The following is a 21,073-nucleotide window of genomic DNA, read 5'->3' on the forward strand; positions in this document are numbered from 1 at the left end:
AGAATGGGAGGGGCCTTCAAGGAAGTTACAACGAGGTTATTGGGGGAAGGGGGCTACCGATCCAATCTGAGTGGTGTCCTTATAAGAATGGGAAATTGGAACACACGGAAGAGAAACCCGCGGTGTGCAAGCACAGAGCAAAGGCCTCATGAGGACCTGATGAGAAGACGGTCGTCAGCGAGGCCTCAGGAGAAACCCAGCCTGCAGCGTCTCGTTGTGGGCCTTCCAGCCTCCGGAGCTGGGAGAAATACATGTCTGTTGTTTGGGACGCCCAGTCTGTGGTACTTTGTGGTGGCTGCCTGAGCAAACTAATGACTTCCCTCGGGCTGCCGAAGCTCCACTTGTCAGACTCAGAAACGTCAACCTCAAATCATCCTGCTGTATAACCCCGTTCGGAGAGCGTGGGGTCCTCAGGGGGCACCGGCAGGCTGGCTGCCCTCACATGATATGTTTGTGTCTTGACGTGTCTGAAGGTCTTTCACTGGATACAGCAACCTGGGAAGTTGCTGATGGAGGCCTAGCCATCCACAGTTCCCAGCAAAAGGAGGCCAAGGTTGGTCTGAGTGATTCAGCTCAGGGAGGGTTGGTCCACACAAGGGGTTCTGTCCTTGTTTCTTCTACAGTCCCACCTTTACCATATATGTAATGTATGTGAGATCCCATAACGGGATTCCTTGAGGTCGGGATGCTCTTTTCTTTTGCTTGGTATCCCGGCCCCGGGGACTGTACTTAGCATGAAGACATGAAGTAAGTATTTCTGAATGCATTAATGAATCTTATTCTGGCCCAGAAAAAGAAAACTGGTGGCCTTCTGTTTCTAATGTTTTTGGGGTTTTTTGTTGTTGTTTTGTTTTAAGAGAAGACAACAGCTTAGGGAACTGAAGTGGCTGAGAGACAGAACGCACCACTAAGGTCTCCTGGATCTCAGGAAACCAAGGTCTCCTGATACTCAGCTCAGGAATAGTTCTGCTCTCTCATTCCATAACTTAACACAGGGCTCACTGTGTATGAACCCGCTTCAGGAGAATAAGGATCACACTTGTATTTTCAGTCAGGCACAATGTCTCAGGGACAGCAACCAAGTATGAATGCATGTGTTATGTCTCAGAGGACCTGCTTTGACTGTGTCCTTACTAGAAGTCACCGGTTTCATCTTTCTATTCCCTTCACTCAGACTCTTAATGGCTACCAATGTCCATGGTTCCAAGCAAAGACAGTGCATATAGTAAGCACTCAATAAAATTTAAAAAACTGAATAATGGATAAATGAAAGAAATAACTCTTAATTTTTTCCCCTGGCATTCCCAGTTCTCCAAGCTCTGGTCCCTAATTTCCAGTCTTCACAGATACAATCTTTTGCTCTAGGTGGCTTAGTTTCCTTTCTGGTCCCACAAAAATGCATCCATTGTAATTTTGTTCTGCTTTTTCCCCCAGACTCAGATCACCCTTCTTTTCGTTACTTGTCCATCCTGAAGTTGCCTACATCTTCAAGCTTGACTGAAGCCTCCCCTTGCTTCCCCTTTTGGCTTGGTGCACAAATAAAAGCAGGGGGATTGGGGGGCTGGAAGGCATGAGTGGCAGAAAAGGGACCTATAGAGCATTGTAAAATAGGGCTGTAAGTTAGGAAGAAAGCCTGGAGAGACAAAGACAGAGGTATTGCCGTTGCCTTTGCCACTCAGAGAAACCATGACCTTGGGCAAGTCACAAACTCTGCAGCTGAAATTTCTTCTTTTATACAGGCAGGATTTTAGACTGGACAATCTCTAAGACATTCTGGCCTTAATATTTTGACTGAGCATCAACCCAAATAGGTCCTCATCATAGAGCCTTCAACTCTCTCTTTCTTCCTCCCCAAGGCCTTGTGTGCAAAGAACCCCACTCGTCAGAGACCCTGACCCTCAATCACTCCTCTTCTCCAGCTTCAGCTTCCTCTTCAGTGGTTCTTTCCTACCAGTATTTAATGCACTGGATGTTTTTTATAAATTTCAAACAAGGAGGTGGACTTACACTTTTGTCCATGATGTAACACCTAGTATGACACCAGACTTGCCTTCCTGCTGTAAACATCCATAAACAGGATAAATATTATGAAAAAAAAATGTGTTCAGACATTAGACTGTAGGCAGTATAGAACTGTGATTCCTGATAGGAGAAAAATGAGATGAGCCCTAGGATTGCCCTGGCTTTCTTCCAAAAGACACTTTCTTGATGTTGGTGCAAGGAAGAGGGACTCAAGCAGAGACAGTGGTCGCATTGAGTTGAAGGAGAGCCAGCGTATTGGAATTTGTCAGGCAGAGTATTAGAGAGAAGCGAGCTGTGTAGAGAAAAGAGCTCCATATATAAGCATGGTGTCCCCTTGAATCTTTGGCTAAATACTTAATTATGCCTCTATAAAAAACACTCCACATCACCAGGCAAAGAAAAGTGCAGTTTCTAAAACCAAACATTCCCAGAGCTCACACAGGGCTTGGAGTTGTCTGAGTTATGCTAATTGAAAGAGTGAAGCCTCTGTGTACTGAAACCATTCACAAGACTCCAGAAGGCTGAATCCAGACGGCTGAATTAGCCCTACTTGGCTCCTTTTTTTTTTTTTTTTTTTTAAGATTTTATTTATTTATTTGACAAAGATCACAAGTAGGCAGAGAGGCAGGCAGAGAGAGAGGAGGAAGCAGGCTCCCCGCCGAGCAGAGAGCCCAATGTGGGACTCGATCCCAGGACCCTGAGATCATGACCTGAGCCGAAGGCAGCGGCTTAACCCACTGAGCCGACCAGGCGCCCTCTTATGATGTTTTTAATAATGCTTTCTTTTCTTTAGTTTACTTTATTGTAAGAATATAGTGTATAACATATATATAAAATAAGTGTTAATCAACTGTTTATGTTATTGGTAAGACTTCCAGTCAACAATTGGCTATTAGTAGTTAAATTTGGGGGGGGTCAAAGTTTTATCCCTAACTTTGGTATCCCTAACTCCTGCATCATTCAAGTGTCAGTGTGTAAGAAATATGTATGTGTGCCTTTCAGGTGGAACCTCCATCTTCCAGTAATTTGCCAAAATGACCAACACAAAAAGAAAGAGGAGAGGCACCCACTGTAAGTTCTCTAAGCCTTTTAGGAAACATGAAGTCATTCCTGTGGCCACACACTTATGAATCTACAAGAAAGATGATATTGTAGATATTAAGGGAATGGGCACTGTTCAAAAAGGAATACCCCACAAATGTTACTAGGGCAAAACTATAATGTTACCCAGCATGCTGTTGGCATTGTTGTATACAAACAAGGGCAAGATTCTTGTCAAGAGAATTAATATGCATATTGAGCATACTAAGTACTCAAAGAGCCAAGACAGCTTCCTAAAGTGTGTGAAGGAAAATTATCAGAAAAAGAAGGAAGCCAAAGAGAAAGATATTTAGGCTCAACTGAAGCACCAGCCAGCTCCACCCAGAGCAGCACACTTTATGAGAACTTGAGAGAGGAGCCTAAGCTGCTGGAACCCATTCCCCATGAATTCATAGCATGAAAAGTGCAAAAATAAACAAGCAAACAAACAAAAACCTCTCAAGACTGTAAAAAACAAAAAGTGTGTGTGTGTGTGTGTGTGTGTGTGTGTATGGATTTATTAGAAGAGGGTTTACATAATTATAGGAACTGGCTAAGAGAGCCTGAAGTCCATACTGCAGACAGTCGGGAAGGAGAGATCACAGCAGACTGGAAGGGAGGAGAGAAAGAACAAAGAAGACTAATTTCAGACCCAACTGTTGTTTGGAGTCTATGAGCTCTGGGAGGTGTGAGCCCTCTTTTAAAGGCTTCCAAATGATAAAGTCAGGCCCACTTGTAATAATGTCCTTTTTATTAACTTAGAGACAACCAAATATGGACTTGAATTACATCTGTAAAATTCCTTCAAAACACCAACTAGATTTGTGTTTGATTCAATAATTTGGAAAATGTATGTGTGGCTACAAAACCACTGTTGCTTTCCTTCTACCGCCAACTTCCATGAGATAATATGCCTTGTACCCTATCCTAATTGGGTACAATTTTCACCAGAAACACAACTCTGCAGGGTGTAGCTCAGCCGAGCCAACTCGACATATTACAAAGCCCTCTCATTCAGCATCCATTAAGAAATACTGGACATTCAATGAAGCAGGAAAATGGGACCCATAACCAGGAAAAAAATATAAACTGACCTATACATGACAGAAATTATGGAAGTAATAGAAAAAGATTTTTTAAAATCTATAACAAATATACTTAAGTATTTATTAATTTATTTCTTTTTAAAAAGATTTTATTTATTTATTTATTTGACAGACAGAGATCACAGGTAGGCAGAGAGGCAGGCAGAGAGAGAGGAGGAAGCAGACTCCCCGCTGAGCAGAAAGCCTAATGTACGGCTTGCAGGACTCGATCCCAGGACTCTGGGATCATGACCTGAGCCGAAGACAGAGGCTTTAACCCACTGAGCCACCCAGGCGCTCCCATACTTAAGTATTTAAAGGAGGCTGACTCAGTTGGTAGATCATGTGATTCTTGATCTCAGGGTCATGAGTTCAAGCCCTACGTTGTGTGTAGAGATTACTTTAAAAAATAAATAAATAACTAAAACAACATTATTTAAAAAAAAGAATTTAAAGGGAAAACTTTAGATAATGAGATAAATAGCAGTCATAAAAGGAAACAAATGGACATCTAGAGCTGAAAATAAAATATCTAACATGAAAAATTTACTAATTAGTTTTTACTTTTACCACAAAAGAAAAATATTAATAAACTTGTAGACATAATAATAGCAACTCTCAAAGTTAAACCACAAAGAGAAAAAAAAGGCTGAACAAAAAGAACAGATTGTCAATGACTGTGAGGACGATATAAAGTGGTCTAACATATGTGAAAGTGGAGTTCCAAAAAAGAGTGGAATTAGCAAATAGTTTGAAAAAAAAAGTTAAAATTTTCCAAATATGATGAAAAATATGAACGGCACTATTCAAGAAGCTCAATGAACACTAAGAAGAATAAATACCACATCAAAGCACATTATAATCTTAGTTGATGAAAACCAGTAAGAAAGAGAAAATCTTAAAGAAACTGGAGGAAAAGAAAATGCATTATATACAGGAGAACAAAATGAGATCTACCATGGTATTTTTGTCAAGAGCAGTGTAAACCAGAAGATAAAGGGAAGATTTTTATCATGCTACAATAAAAAAAAAATTACAAACCTTGAATTCTATATCTAGTAAAAATATTCCTTAAAAGTATAGGCAAAATAAAGACATTTTCATATAAAAAAGCTAAGATAATTCACTACTGGTAAACTAGCACTAAAGAAACCGTTGTGTCCTCAGACTGAAAGAAAATGATATTAGATGGAAACTCAACTGAGCACAAAAAAACCTGAATAGTGTTAAAAATATTAAATCTAAAAGACATTTGTTCTAGTTTTAAACTCTGTTTAAAAGAAAATTGAACCCAGAAGACTTGTTTCCAACCAAGATGGATGGACAGGAATTGGATTTACACTTTTTTTTTTTGGTCTGAAACAACCAGAAAAAAAATATGAAAAAATAGTTTATAGGATATTGACTATCAGGTACCAAAGGCCAGTGATCCCTGAGAATGAGGAAACAAACGAAGTGACCTCCATAATTGCTCCAGCTTTCTGCCTGAAGAGAATTTCAACTGTAGTGCAGAGAGAAGGAACCAGGTAGAACTTGGTGGGTTCCCTGAGTTAAATACATGGAGGTGAGAGCACAAAGACAATTCATATAATTCATAAGCCAGAGTATTGGAAATAAGATAGCTTTCACACAGTAAGAATTTCAGAGATTTGAAGAAATCCCCCCTAAGGATCCAGCTAACTACTGATTAGCTTATGTGTGTGAAGAAACTAACTAATGCAAAGAATCACTTCAAAGGACTGAAAAGAACAGTCCTCCTGGTACTCATATCAGGTCCAGGAATAGTGCTTGTTCCCACAAGCCAGAGTAGAAAGTTTCTTAATTTATGGGGCATTAGGTAGAGTACTTCTAAAAGTTTTGCCTCAGTATTGGGTAAAGTAGACTTCGATTAAATTCTATTCTTCTGTTATTATCTAACTGTTTAAAAATAAAAATCAAAAGGATAAAACTGTTACCAAGTAACTTGCCCATATCCCAGAACAAAGCTCAAGAACATTTATAAGATTAAAAATTATCCAGCAGGCAAAATTCACAAAATCTGGCAAAAATCACCATGCATAGCATACAAAGAACTAGAAGTGTATGACTCACAATGAGAAGAAAATAAATCGAAACTGACCCAAATGACTCATCAGATAGAATTAGAAGAGATCATTAAAACAATTATTAGGATTGTATTCCATATGTTTAAGAAGCTAGAAGAAAATTTAAGCACAATAAGTGGAGATATGCAAGATATTAAAAAAAGAGCCAAAATAAATTTCTAGAGATGGAAAAGTAGAAATAAACTGAAATTAAAAATACCTGATTAGCTACTGCAGAAGAAAAGATTAATGAACAGAAGACACAGCAATAGAAATAAACCAAAAGGAAACCAAAGATCAAAACAAAACAAAAAGATAGAGCCACAGGGAGTTGGGAGAATTGGGGCACATTTTTTTTTTCTTTTTACATGCTTATCATCTGGGTATCTTCTTTGGTAATTGTCTATTAAGGTCTTTGGTCCATAAAGGTCTCTAATTTTCAGGGTTCATATGATTAGATAAGGCCCATAGATAATCTCTCTCTTAAGGTCAATTGTGTCATATAGCATAACATAATTGCAGGACTGAGATCTCATTATATTCACAGGTTCCAGGTCATGGGAGTAAATGAAGACTACCCAAATAAGAATAAACAAATATACTTACTTGGCCCTTGCAGTGTGGGCAGACACCATCATTTGCTTTTAGCAGACTCTCAAAGTCAGGCTGGGGAACCAGAAGACTTTATAGTGGAAAAGGAAAAGGCTTAGAGTACACTCTGATTGGAGACTTTTGGTATAGGAAACCTGGACTGAGCTAAATAGAAGCAAGACATCCTGTGTGGTTTCTTAGGGGAACATATTTGTCTTTCTCTTACTGTTTTTAAGTTTGAAGTGGGAACTAATTAGGGAAGCTGGCAATTATTGACCAAGTGCTGACTACTTGGGGCTAGTTGCTGCAGAAGTTTTGGGTCATATTCTACATTTATACATGCTCTGGTAGTTGTATAATCAGATTTTCAAAGGATTAGGAAGAACATCTTTGGGAAGCCATTTTAGAAATTCTACCTACAACAAATATTTATGAAAAACCTCACTACCATCAAACTTAATGGTAAAAAATAATGGCTTTCCCTTAAATCAGGAACAAGACAATAATGTTCTCAACACTTTTATTCAATATGGTACTGGTAGGTTCTAGCCAGTGCCATAAGACAAGAAAAAGAAATAAAATTATACTCAGATTGGAAAGAAGTTAAGCAGTCTTCTTTAACAGAAATAAGTTAAACAGTTAAAAACTCCCATGAAATCTTTTAGAAAGTGAGTATGGGGTGCCTGGGTGGTTTAGTTGGTTAAGCATCTGCCTTCAGCTTGGGTCACGGTCTGGGTCTTGGGATTGAGCCCCAAGGGAGCCTGCTTCTCCCTCTCCCTCATCACTTCCCCTCTGCTCATGCTCTCTCTCTCTCTCTCTCAAACAAATAAATAAGACCTTTTTTTTTTTTAAAGTTACTAAAACTGAAAACTGAGCTTAACAAGGTTGCAGGACACAGATTAAGAGACAATATGACTTAGTAGCATTAAAAATGAAATACTTATGATTATGTTTGACTAAATATGCATAAGACATCAATACTCAAAACTACAAACCTTTGTTATAAAAAAAAAATGACCTAATAAATGAGATATACCTATTGGTAGATCGGAAGGTTAACTATTGTCATGATGCAATTATCCCCACATTGATCTATAGATTAAAGACCATCCAAATGAAATTCCAGAAGGCTTTTTCGCTAGAGATTGAAAAGTTGGTTCTAAAATTCACATGGAAATGCAAAGGATCTTGAATAGCTAAAACAACATCGAAAAAGAACAAAATTGGAAAACTTATACTACTTGACATCAAGACATTATATTGCTACAGTAAACATAACAGTGGGTATTGATGCCAAGATAGACAAACATATCAATAGGATACAATAAAGTATAGAAACAAGCACCTCTATATATGGCCAACTGATTTTTGACAATGATTTAAAGGCAATTTAGTAGAAATGATAGTCTTTTCAACAAATGGTGCCTGAACAATTGGATATCCATATGCAAAAGAGATAAAAAAAGAAGCAAAAACTGGAAGAACTAAATGAGAGAAATAGAAAAATCTACAATTATAATTGGATATTGTAATACTCCTCTCAGTAATTCATAAAGCATGTAGACAGTTGAGTAAGAAAATTAAAAAAACTGCCAACCTTTTCAACCAACTTGATTTAATTAAAACTGTAAAAATTAATAAAAAGAAAACTCATTTAGAATGGCATCAGGAAGACAGACCTTGCAAGTCAATAGTACTATTATCCTAGCAAGAGGAAGAAAGATTTCTTCCTATCCTGGTAACAGTCTAGCCAATGAGAGATAGTCACAGCTCAGCCAATGAAAAGTGATGATATTTTGAACTCCCAGTTTATTCCAATGGACTTTTAGTTTATAACAGTCTCTCCCAACTGCCTTTTCTCTGTAAAAAAGCATTTCTTTCCTTTGTTCTCTGGGACTTGTCCATTGTTTAGCAGTAGCTTGCTTGTTCTGGATTGAAATTCTCAACTATTTTTGTTGGTAAAATAACTGGCAGTTTTATTTTGAAGGTTAACAAAACGTATAAGCTTCAATACTAGTGTCCACATTATTTCTATGAGCACACTGAACACTCACCACAATAGACTGCATGTTAGATCATACTGAGTCTCAATACCTTCAAAATCACAGAGTGTATTCCATTGCCACAAGAGAATTCAATGAGAAATCAGTAATGGGAAGATGATTGAAAACCCACAAATATTGGAAACTGGACAACATATTATTAAGTAGTTTATAAATCAAAGAAGAAATCACAAGAGAAAGTAGGAAATATTTTGAAATGACTACTAATAGAGATGTATAAAAAGTTGTGAAATGCAGGCAAAACAGTTTATAATGGAAAATTTATAGCTTTCAATACTTATATTCCACCTTAAGAAGCTAGAAAAAAGATATTAAGCACAAAGTAAGGAGATAGAAAATAATTAAGGTAAAAGCAGAAATCTATGAAATAGAAAATGAGCAAATAGAGCAATCAGTAAAACCAAAAGTTACGTTGTTAAAATAGTCAATAACACTGACAAACCTCTAGTTAGGGTGATCAAGGGAAAAAGAGTAGATGCAAAATACTAATATCAGGAATGAAAGTGGGGAGAGGGAGGAGGGAATACTAGGGCTCCTACAGTCTTGGAAAGGATACAAAGGGTATATTATGAACAATACATTTATTGTGACAATAAAATTTTTTGACAATACATTTGATCACTTAGATGAAATGCATGAATTTCTTGAAATTGCCAGAACTGACTCAATAAAAAATAGAAAACTGGAATGGCTTGAATTTGTAATAAAACCTTTCCCTAGGAACCCTTGGCTGGTTCAGTTGGTATAGCATGTGACTCTTAATCTCAGGGTTTTAAGTTTGAGTCCCAGGTTGGCATGGAGCCTACTTAACAATAATAAAATAATTAAGACATTTCCCTAAATCAATCTCCAGGTCGTGGTGTCTTCACTGGTACATTTTAGCAAACTGAAGCAAAATTCAGGTTTGAGGTGCCTGTAGAAGGCTTAAGCATATAACATTTTATAAGCTGTATAGATCTTGAGATTACAAAATACCTACTGGACAGGCCGTGGGATATGAAATTAAAATATCTAGTTTCTCATCTGCTTCTGTTACTTCATAGTTATACAACCTTGGAAATTATGTTAAATGTCTCAGAAAACATCTATTTCACAGGTTATTGGGGAGAACCAAAATATATGTGAGGGTAGTTTTATACTATAAAGTACTTACATATATGAAAATATTAATATTTTAAAAATAACAAGCTGTCTTTTCACAGGCTTTATGATAATTAATTTTTTAGCATAATTAATCTTTTATAATGAAGGTGGTTGTTTGGGGGGAATTTATGGTAATCTTGTCTGGGCTTGTCCAATACAGGGAAAAGAAATAGAATTTCTGCACAGTCAACTTTAGGTATTTGGTTGGCTTGGGTAATTAACATAAAATACACAGGAGGATACCTGGCCTAAACACCCTAGAAAATTATATGAAGCCAGAGGCGGGTTTTTTCCTTTCAAGTTTTCTAAGACAAGGGGCCATGTAATCATATATATGGCCAGGGTCACATTTCACTTTCAGAGTCCTTTTGTGATTCTGCTTCACATTGTGATTGGATATTTGTAGCCAAGGAATTCACTCTGTATCTGAAGTTTTTGGCATAAGGATGCATTCCAGTTCATCAACCTGGAAAGTCTTTTACCCGCCACCCACCTCGCCATTTCTTTTTTTTGTGGAGGCTTTATCACTTAGGCACAAGGATTAATCCTTGGCCATTGGTGATTGAGTCAACCTCCTGTACCCTCTCCCCTGACAGGAAATCAGAGGGCAGGACCAACCCTCTATCCATGGTTGGTTCAAAATCGCATCATTAAAATAAACTCAGTGGTTGAAAGGAGCTTGTTGTGAATCGTAAGACACCCATTTCACCTCTGTGGCTCTGAAGTCACTTAAGGAACAGAGGACACTGAGACCAAATAGAACAAATGATGCTCCCATTGTTCTTATCACTTAGGAAATTCCAAGGGTTTGGGGAGCTGTAAGTAAGAAAACTGTGTCTGGAGGACCAAAATGTATATATATTATCAATCACAACAGTAATTGGCAATTCTGGGTTGTTAGATATTTTTCCCTAGATGGCCCCACATCTAGCCCCAGACTTTTACAGTTGTCTTAGGCTCATGTAGAAGCTTTCTATTTAGAAACTTTAAAATGTCCACTAGCTACTATTTGGAATAGTGGGGTTTCCTAAGATCAACAAATGTCATCAGAGTCTTGCCATTCCTTGTATGGGATTTTACCGGAGAATGCAATGTGATTGTTAATTAACAGAACTCCATGTCCCTTAGGTCCCTTATTCCTCAACCTGGTTTCCTCTGTCTTTCTTATGTTCACCTACAATATAAAGTTTACTTTTGTAGAAGGAAATCCTGCCATGTGTGAGCCAGGAGGACATTATGCTAAATGAAATAAGCCAGACATAGAAAGACAAATAGTGCATTATCTCATTTACACGAGGAATCGAAAAAAGTAGAACTCATAGAGGCAGAGAGTAGAATGGCTGTTACTAGGGCCTGGAAGGTGAGAGAAACGGGAAAAATGCTGGTCAAAGGGTATAAACTTTCACTTATACAGGATGCATAAGTTCTGGAGATCTAGTGTACAACACGGTGACTACAATTAATAATACTATGCTGTGTACCTAAAATTTGCAGAGAGTAGATTTGCAGTGTTCTCACCATACGCATGCGTGCATGTACACACATGGTAACCATGTAAGGTGATGAATGTGTTAATTAGTTTGTGGGGATCATTTCACAATTCATAAGGACATCAAAACATCACATTGTACTCCTTAAATACACACAATTTTTACTTGTCAATTATACCTTAAATAAAGCAAGAAAAAAAGAAAGTTTACTTTTGTGACAATTGCTTGTTATTTCAAGAAAGCTGTGTTAGGAGCTGAATTAATCAGGAAAGCTGTTGTACCAAGAAGACAGGGAAGGCCTTCAGCAGAACTGCCTTTAGGCTGTGCACAGCAGGGATAGGTCTGGGACAGGATGGGTTGGAGGTGAGCCTTCCCTGCCTTCTCTGGGAACTTTCCGCCTCAGCTCCTAGCCTCAGCACCACCACAGTGTGGGTATCATCTCCCTTAGCTTAACCTTTCCCTGCAAGGGTGGGTGGGGGAGGGGTAGATTGGAAAAAGCCTCAGCTGCTGCTTTAAGCACCCCACACAATTAATGGGCAGCTCCAGCTGGTGTCCTGAAAGACAGATAGAAATCCTACACCATTTTTTCTTATGATCGAATTGATTTTGGCATCCACTTCTAGAGTTACTCTAGTTTTTAAGAAAATGTTCATCTGGGATACCAAGGGCCACTTGGGTACAGCAGAAGGCTGTGTAATGCAGGTCAGGACCAAGGACAAATCCAGAGCCTGCTACCATGGGGAGGCTGTTTCTAGGAAGCCCATCTCTGGACACCATCTTGCACCCCAAGAGACTTTCAAATGAGTAGAAGTCTTCCCTGAGTTAACTTGAGGAGCTCCTGGCCCATCCTGAAAGAAAGGAGTTCGGAGAGATGTCTGCTCTGATCATGAGTCTTTAGACCATTCAAAGGTTATGCTGATGGTCAACAAAAAATGATCTCTGAGTGTACTTGACAAGACTGTCTCAGATCCTCTTACTTCACTTCTATGTTTCATGTCAGGCTTCACTCCTTGAAACTCTAGCTTCTAACCATCTTTGCTTTCCTGGTCTTGACTTGGAGGACTCCCTTAGATATGGCTTACATTCATTTTCTTTCTCTTCCTACTTTTTCTTGCTAGAGATAACATCTGGCCAGGTGCCATCCTAAATAGGCTCTTCCCACGTCAGTTTGCTTTGCCAATCCTCTGTCTAGGCTGCCAGGACTGACCTACAGCAAGTGGTGGGGCAGAGGGAGTCAGTTATGCCAGGAAATGCATTTGCAAGTGGGAAGGTAATGATGGTGAACTAAAAGAAGCCCCGCCAGCACTTTCCAATCTTTCCTGAGGTGGGAGACAGAGCAGCTTCCACTCAAGAGACATGAGGGCAGCAGGCTACCAGGAGGACCAGAGTTCAGTGAAGGAATATGGTGCCAGGGAATTTTGCAAGGTCTCTGATGATATAGGCTAGTTTGTCTAGGACATGATGAGTATCAGGAAGGCATACTGGATGACCTTGAAGATCAGCACTGCGAGGAAACACAGTGCAGCGTGGACAGGAGAGCAAAGATGAGACTGATGATCAGAATCTTGCATTTGGGATGGACGGCGGATGACAATAGGATGTGAGGTTTGGCACTACTGGTTGGTGCAGTGGAGATGTCAGATGACCCTAAGGCCTGAAAAAGCTGATGGCCATGGTGAAAAGTTGTCTTCGGCAGTGTGCTAAGTAATCTTGGAGGTCTCAATGTCCAAGAGTCAGGACTGGAGACATAGTGAGTACAGAGTGCAGCCAATTTTTTATGAGGTTTTTTGCTCAAATGATTGGGAGACGGTGTTGGGCATTCCTCGGGACACTCATCTTGTAATATGCTGCTCTGCACTGTGTATAGCCCAGGGATGAATCCTCCCTCACCGCACTGCAGAAAAGTGGAAGAGAAAAAAATTTCTAGAAGGCCTATGGCAAGAGGAATGTTCCTTCTACATGTCTGCAAGGTAAAAAGAAAGCAACTTCATCCAAAAGATGAAATGTTTTATTTCTAGGTCATTTCACTCTTTGCAGAATAGATATGGAGAATTTATCTGTACAGAACTTGACCAAGAAAATGAGTTTGAGGTCTCTGAGGGAACAGGCCTCCATCTGTTGTTTCTATGGAATTTAAAAGGGAAGTTGATGATGGGTATACTGCACCATCTTTCATCCCTGGAGACAAAGCTCAAGTACCCTTATTCCAGCACGTGGCTCTCAGGTTTTCCTATCTAGAAGAGTTCAAGATCTTTTGGCTTTGGTTTGATTTTCTAACCCCTTCTTCAAGCAACAGCTAACACTGAATCACAATACATGAAACAAAAAACCTCAGAATTTTATTAGCATACATTTATTTTATAACTTCATGTTTACAACATGACTTTGTATACAGTCGATAACTGAACACAATGAGGCCATTTTCATGAATACAAAAAACCTGAAATCAGGGTGTATTTGGTAGAACAGTATTAAAAAACTGTAACTTAGAAATTATCACAAATGGTACCTTTTAAAAAAAATGCTTCTCTTATGATCTCAGGATATTCTTCCATTAAAATTATCCACCATCAGAAAGAATAATTTATTGTTTCAAGTCAAATCACTAACAAGAATCAACAGCTGCTGGCATACTTATCACAAAGATAATAGACAACAAGCACTCAAATGTACCAGGGGAGTTAAAATGGTTTCCAATGCAGTGTGGTCACAACTTGACTGACAGATTACATATTTACTTGTTACCGCAGCACTGTTAGAACAATAAAGACAGCATGCGTTAAACATACAATAAGTATCATGAAAATCAGGAGTCTTAAGCCTTATTGAAGGCTTTCTATGTTCCAGACATCATGCTAAGTGATTCAAAGGCATTACATCATTGGAGCCTAACATCAACCCTATTCTATTATGTTCCCATTTTCTTGTTAAGAAAAGTGATTTTTGTATTTAAAAAGCTACCATGATGCTATCTATCAACTAGTATTTAACTGAATGGTGCTTATTTGTGCTCTCCAAGCACACATTGCATCACAGGGCATGCATGGATATGATTTAAACACCTGTGAGGTGCCATAACTTCTTTAATCTTTGAGCAATTGAGAGAAGTCCAGATATGCGCTCAGATATCACAACAGAATGTTACTTCCAAGGTCTGCACGAGGTCCCTCTGGAAACATCAGGGAGCCTGTGGGTGAATGCCAGTGTGAGGACATTTGTATATCAACACAGCTTGAATCTACCTGTTTTTCAGTAGAGATGTGAAGACTTCAAAATACATTTTAAAGATGGAACTCCTGAAAAATCTCTGCAGAACTATGGAGCGCAACTTGAAAATCACAATGGCAGTGGCCAGAGGATTACTAAGAGACAGAAAGTTCCAGACTTCTATCTCAGCTCTTAATAACCAATTGTTATTATTTCGATACTGAGGAGACCACTTAACTCATCTGAGCTTCGTCTTCTCTTTCAAAAAAGGCAAAACGGTAGCGTACTGGGATTGCTGTGTACAATAAATACAATAGATACATGTGAAACTCCTGGGACATAACAGACCCTCAATAAATGAGCTTCTTTCCTCTCCTCCATCCCCTTTGTTGCCAATAAAAATCTTCTCTTATCAGAAAGGTCAGCTCACTAAATCCAATCCTCCCTCTCTAGCATGTTTTCCCATAATGTCCACTCTTTCTCAAAGGTGTCTGGCACACTGCAGATCTCTTGCAAGCAAAGATTAGGCTGAGTCATCTGTGCCTTCGGGACCTAACACAGTGCCTGGAACTGTCCCTCTGCCATCTAGCGGAGAAGTGGAGGAGTGCATCCCAAGTAAAGAAAAGAAACATCATAGGGGAGGGTGGTTGTATTTATTTGGCAATGGTGCGTCTACTGGTATGGTGACTTATTTACACATGGTTATTTAGCTTCTCCCACACCGCCACCGAGGCCACATCCTCAAGGAGGTGGTAAGCTCCCTGAAAGCACCACCCATTCCCTTATATTTAGGATCCTGACCTCCTTGACCAGCGCCTCACACTGCTAGGCACTCCGAGAGAAGGTGCTGATTTGAGAAGGAAAATCACCTGACAAGTCTAAGAGCTTCTATTTTTAAATAAATTACAAAAGATATTTTTTTCTTCACATCGTTTCTTTTTTTTTTTTTACGTTGGGGTAAACTTTGGTCTGTTTGGGAGACAAGTGCCTCAGAGTCCTTCAGGCTTCCTAGCTCATATTGGGAATTGAATCCGGTGTTTCTTCTCATCATTCATGCAGGGTCCAAGAAACTCTCGGATAATTTCTTTCTGAGAGGGAAGCATTAAGACCTGGCTCCAAGCCTCGATTTCAGTTGCATACATTCAATGACAAAAAGAGCGACTCAGCCCGGTCTCAGCTGGATAAAGCGAATGTCCCTAGGCGCGCTGGCCGTGGATCCTGTGCTGAGCTCAGTTTTAGTCGTCTGCCTCCTGATCCCAGCGGCCATAGCCATCCCCTTCATCGGGCTCTTCAGTATTCTCGTTTTCAAAAGAGGCCTCTTCCTCTTCTTCCTCCCGGATTACCTTCATTAGCTCAAGAAAGCTGGGAGGCGGGCCCTGATCCTTCAGCTCCCTCAGCCTGCACCAAAGGACCTCACTGAGGTTGGCTCCCGCCATCACCTGCTCCAGGCGTACCTGGTCTGCGATATTCCTGGGGATGGCTCTTTTCTCCACCGCTCGCCGGAGCAGAGTTTCTAGCCGCAACACATAGGCTGAGACCTTCTCTCCCTCCTCCTGATAGGTCTTCAGGTACTTCACCTGGGAGGTCCTGCGGCTCTCCAGGCTTCCGAACACTTGCTTAAACGCCTCCAAACACTCTTCCACGCTGATGGCTGCGTTGTCTGCCTGCACTATATGCATGAGGTCCAGGGCAGGGCCGCGCAGGCTTTCCATCAACCACCTTTTCTTTTCCGCCTCCGCTACCGGCCACTCTTTGACGATCTCAGTGGCTTGTTCCAACCAGATTTCAAAGGGCTCTTCCTCGGGAGCAGGCACGGCACTCCCTGAGAACACTCTCAGTTTCCGGTATCTCATGGGCAGCAGAGGCTGCGGGGCATGTGCCATCGCCTGTCCCAACCAATGCGCCAATAACTCTGGCGATACGCACCGCGCGGTGGCCGGAGCCACTCCCTCATGCCCGAGGGCCCGGAACATCCCCGAGACTGTCTGCCCCTCTTTTTCCAGAAATAGGTTCAGTCGTTCAAGAAATTCCGTATCCTGGTTAGGGGTCTTAAAGACTACTTTCCAGATCCCCCCCTTTCCCTGAACCTCACTGGGGATCACCGAGACGTCAGTATCTTCCATAAGCTCTAGTAAGACAGCATTGGCATTCTCCTGCTTCCTGAATATTTTGCCAAGCAGTCTATACCTGCCCAGAGACTTCAAAGTCTCCTGGAGGACCTCCTGAATCTCAGTCTCATTACAGTCCACTGGTATCCCCATAACCATCAGGGACTTCTGTTCATCCACACTCATGATCCTGCACCAGTCCTCCAACAGGGCCAGTGCCATGGTCCCAGTATTCGCTTGCTCTAACTCTACCGCTACCAACTCCTTTGTGGTGCAGATACACGCTGCAGTAGGACTCCAAATATCCTGGGTGAGCTCCTGAACTTCTACTTCCCCCGTGAATGGGTCCTAGGCCACTCCCCCAGTAGTCCCCAAGTCTTGGGGACCAATAACCCTTACTCTTACGGTGTAGTGGTAAGAACACAGCACTGCCAGTTCACTGCCAGTTCTGTCTCTAGACCTGAGCCAAGATGCCTGGTTGGGTATCTCGGTAATGCCTGCGCCACTCCCTGTGGCTCTGCTGTCCAGGGGCTGCTGTGGCTCTCTCCCAGACGCTAGCAGCCACGTGGTGGTGTTGACCCTTCTCCAACGCCCCAGCCACCTGCAAGAGCTGCTCTCGCTAGCCACTGGGAAAGGCCTCCACTCGGGTGCCCAGTGATCTCGAAGAGAAGTGTCCCAGCAAGGTGGCTTGGACTCCTAGTAAAACAATGGTCAGTTTTATCACACAGCTCTCTCCTCCCTGGGGGAGCATTGTGCTTTGGTTCGGGATTCAAGTGGGGGTAGACCAGGGGCTCTGTATCATCTGCCCCACTCTGTCAGACCTCTTCTTTGCTTAGAGTGACTTTCTATTTTTTCTCTTGGGGGACCCTCCTGCAATCTGGCTTCCCCATCATTTGCTCATCAGGCATGCCAATTAATGTCTGAGCCACGGTTGAAGATAGGACTCGAGATTTTCCCCCATGTGAAGAATGAAATTAGATATGGCTAGATACCTGTGTATGTGTTCCAGTTGTTCATGAGAGTCACGAGCTTATTTAGTAGCTTCTAGAAAAGGAAGGTGTCACCCATCTCCACACAATGGTGTGTCTGGGTCCTTCTTAGCTCCAGCCAAGCCAAGCTGCCCTGTTACACATAAATAACAACAATATATATTTATGGCTTGATGATATCCAGTGATGACTGCTAATGAACTTATTTTAAAAATAACAATCCTTTACAATATAATTAAGTCTACTAAACAATACGGAGTTGCCCCATTTCTTTGACTAAAAAATCCAATTAATCACTCAAACATTTAAAACCAACTTAATATAGGTATAATAATTTAACTTATATACCATACCATACTATACTACAGGCGTAATGATTTAGTATAGATTAACCATTTTTTAAAAGATTTAATTTATTTATTTGAGAGAGAGAAAGAACAAGTGAGAAAGAGAGAACAAGCAGGAGCAGAGGGAGAGGGAGAAGCAGAACCCCCACTGAGCAAGGAGCCCAAAGCGGGGTTCCATCTCAGAACCCTGGAATCACAATCTGAGCCAAAGGCAGAGGCTTAAGCAACTGAGCCACCCAGGTGTCCCTAGGTTTAACAATAAAAAAAAAAAATCTCAGAACCAAATATGTTAAACTTGGAATTATGAATTCTCTTTTGTTATGTGTGGGCAGACTTTGCAAATGCACAACTAGGTGTTTCTTTTGCTATAAATGTTAAAAATGCTTCATTACATGTAAGTGTGAACGGGTCATTGGAGGAAAAAGAAAAACAGGAAGCACATGTGTGGAGAGTGGTGGAGACCAGGGGATATAGGAAGGAAGAGTTCCTACCCTCTCCCACTTACTGCCATGTGCTGTGTGTTATGGGGCTACGAATATCCTCCTGTAGGCCTGAAACATCCCCATCAGTCCAAATGGGGTCCGTATGCCACAGATGTCAGCCCACAATTATGGTGGCAGCTGTTCCCGCCACAGGCACATTTTCTGAGTCCTTCTGGAAGGTGCTGAAGGCATGGCATGTGCCAGAGGGCCAGGAGGGCAAAATGCTGGATCTGAACCCCCAGCCAGCAGCCCCAAGGATCTGAGTTTCTCCGTGCCATACTTTCCCTTCTAAGATATGAGGGTTAATCTTTCTCTCCTCATAATATTTAGAGGAAATAGGAACTGTATAAAGGTATCAACTGCCCAGGAAGAAACATCTCCAAGGTCTACATAATAAAGGCCATGTTGAGGTTAAGCTACCTTTGGCCAGCGGCTTTTTCCAAAGATGATCTCTACCTGTAATGGAAATATTTGGACATGAAAAAAAAAAAAAAGTAAAAATCTTGTATTTTCTCACATAAAGATGGGATACATTGGAAAAGGAATCAGATATTCACCTGTGATTGTTGGATCATTTAGCTAGATAGTGACCTTGGTCAAAGTGCCTCACTCTCTCTGAATCTGTTTCCTGCTCTGGAAATAGGTGATGATAAAAGCACTCCTCACATGGGCTTGCTCTGGGTAGGAAATGATGTAATTTCTGTGGAAGCACTTTATTCAAATCCGACGCACATTGGGTGCAAAGTCCAAATGTCTGCCTCTGGTTCTCTTGGGCCCCTCCACACAAATATTTTTCCCCTCTTGCAGTCTCCTGTTCTCAGCCGGGTCCTCCTTCCCACCTGTAATGGTGGGCTAGTCTTCAAACTGTCACTGGTTGTTCTCCAAATTTAATTCCATTCTCCAAACTGTCCCTCACCATGAGGGGTGGGGCAGGGAGGTATCTGAACTTATCCTTCCAGGCGCAAGGGCTGACAATGGGAATGGATCCTTGGTCGCACTACACTGCGCGACGGTCTTGCGGTATACAGCTTCTCCTAACCCAAACCCACCCTGTTACTGAGCATGCCCAGATCTCCCTCTCCAGCAGCCAAAAGATGGGCATCTTTCCTGCAGGATTTTGCCACTATGGAAAGAGGGGCGGGGCTGTAATCGACCAGAGACAGGGATTGATACATGGAAAAGACGTGGGGACAGGAAAAAGCAATGAAGGATTCTCAGAAACCGCGTTACTGGAACAAATCAAAATGTCCCTTGTATGCCCACCAACCCAGTAGCTGTGGCTGGTTTAGCTGCACGTGCACACCAAGTCCACACACCTTTCCTCCGCGTGGCCTCACACAATTCAAGGCACCATCACAGACTGCAACCCATCTCCTACCCCACCACTGGACTCGCACGCACGCACTTTACATCCCAGGCACTTGGCGTCTGGCAACCTGGGAAACCCCGCGGCTCTGGCGCAGTGCGCAACGCGGGCGGGGGATCGAGGCGGGGCACTCTGGGCGCCGAGGGCTGGGGACTTGGGGAGTGGGCTTCAATCTGCGTCTTACCCTCTTTTTTGGCAAAGAAGGAGGGGCGGAAGATACCAAATCAAGACAGTCTCCTGGGTCCTTCTTGATGCAGTGGCGCAGTTACTGTACTTGACGCCTTTGGGCAATAGAACAGATCTCATCCCACTCTTACTACAACTTGCCCTTCGGTGCCAGAATTTGCAGACTGCACTTTTTGCTAAACTCCCACGGCGCGCAGACCTGTCTTTACACACACACACACACACACACACACACCGCCCGCCGCGTTTGCTACGCCCTTCTGCATTTCTCCCCGCCAGGCTAGGCGCCCCCCACCACTGTGGGTGCGGTGAGTGATTCGTTTCAATCACTGCAGAGCCCACCAAGGCCCGCGGGTAACCAGGTTTCGTATCCTGTACATCGTAAGGCACCAACCTCTTCATACAGTCTGCGCCATCCCTTCCCCACCGTCAGTGCTGCCCCTTCCTCCCTCCCCGGGTGTCCAGGCGTCAGTCGGTTCGTCCCCTTTTCCCCATCCATCAGCTTACACCCTGGGTAAAGTGGAGGAAGCCCTCTCTCTAGTGGACCCTTGCCCCTGGCCCACCGCTGCAATGCGGTAGGGGGAGAGACTGCTGGGCCAGGCAGGTGGGGGAGAGGGGCGCAGAGGTCAGGGGCTGCGCCCTCGAGTCTTCGGCCCTGCGTACCCTGCCCCATACTTACCCTGGCGTGGAAAGCGGTCAGCAGGCCCTGCGGCTCCGCATCCATTAGCTGGTGGTCTGGAGGCTTCACTTCCGGAGCGCGGGACTCTTGGAGGCCCGGCCCTCTCCTCCCTCCGCTGCGCTCCGCTCCCCTTCCCTGCGCCAGGCCCCGC

The 21,073-nt window shown here is 42.1% G+C and overlaps 1 protein-coding gene and 1 pseudogene across 2 annotated transcripts; one reads left to right on the forward strand and one right to left on the reverse strand.

Annotated features, from left to right (window-relative positions):
- Positions 1–3,053: 3,053 nt before the first annotated feature.
- On the forward strand, positions 3,054–3,523 carry LOC131819983 (large ribosomal subunit protein eL21-like; annotated as a pseudogene).
- Positions 3,524–13,875: 10,352 nt separating this feature from the next.
- PNMA2 (PNMA family member 2) lies at positions 13,876–21,071 on the reverse strand. Of its 2 annotated transcripts, XM_059176332.1 has the most exons (4): positions 20,923–21,071; positions 19,112–19,147; positions 17,866–17,995; positions 13,876–17,569 (listed from the first exon to the last, which is right to left on the reverse strand). In XM_059176332.1, exon 4 carries the CDS (start codon positions 17,093–17,095, stop codon positions 16,001–16,003), a length of 1,095 nt encoding a protein of 364 aa, XP_059032315.1. In that variant the 5' UTR covers positions 17,096–17,569; positions 17,866–17,995; positions 19,112–19,147; positions 20,923–21,071; the 3' UTR covers positions 13,876–16,000. The 2 variants fall into 2 exon arrangements, with proteins under 2 accessions (XP_059032315.1, XP_059032312.1); XM_059176329.1 differs by lacking the exon at positions 19,112–19,147.
- Between the last annotated feature and the right edge of the window lie 2 nt (positions 21,072–21,073).

The sequence above is a fragment of the Mustela lutreola genome, chromosome 1 (genome assembly GCF_030435805.1).
Source record: "Mustela lutreola isolate mMusLut2 chromosome 1, mMusLut2.pri, whole genome shotgun sequence".
Classification (NCBI taxonomy): Eukaryota; Metazoa; Chordata; class Mammalia; order Carnivora; family Mustelidae; genus Mustela; species Mustela lutreola.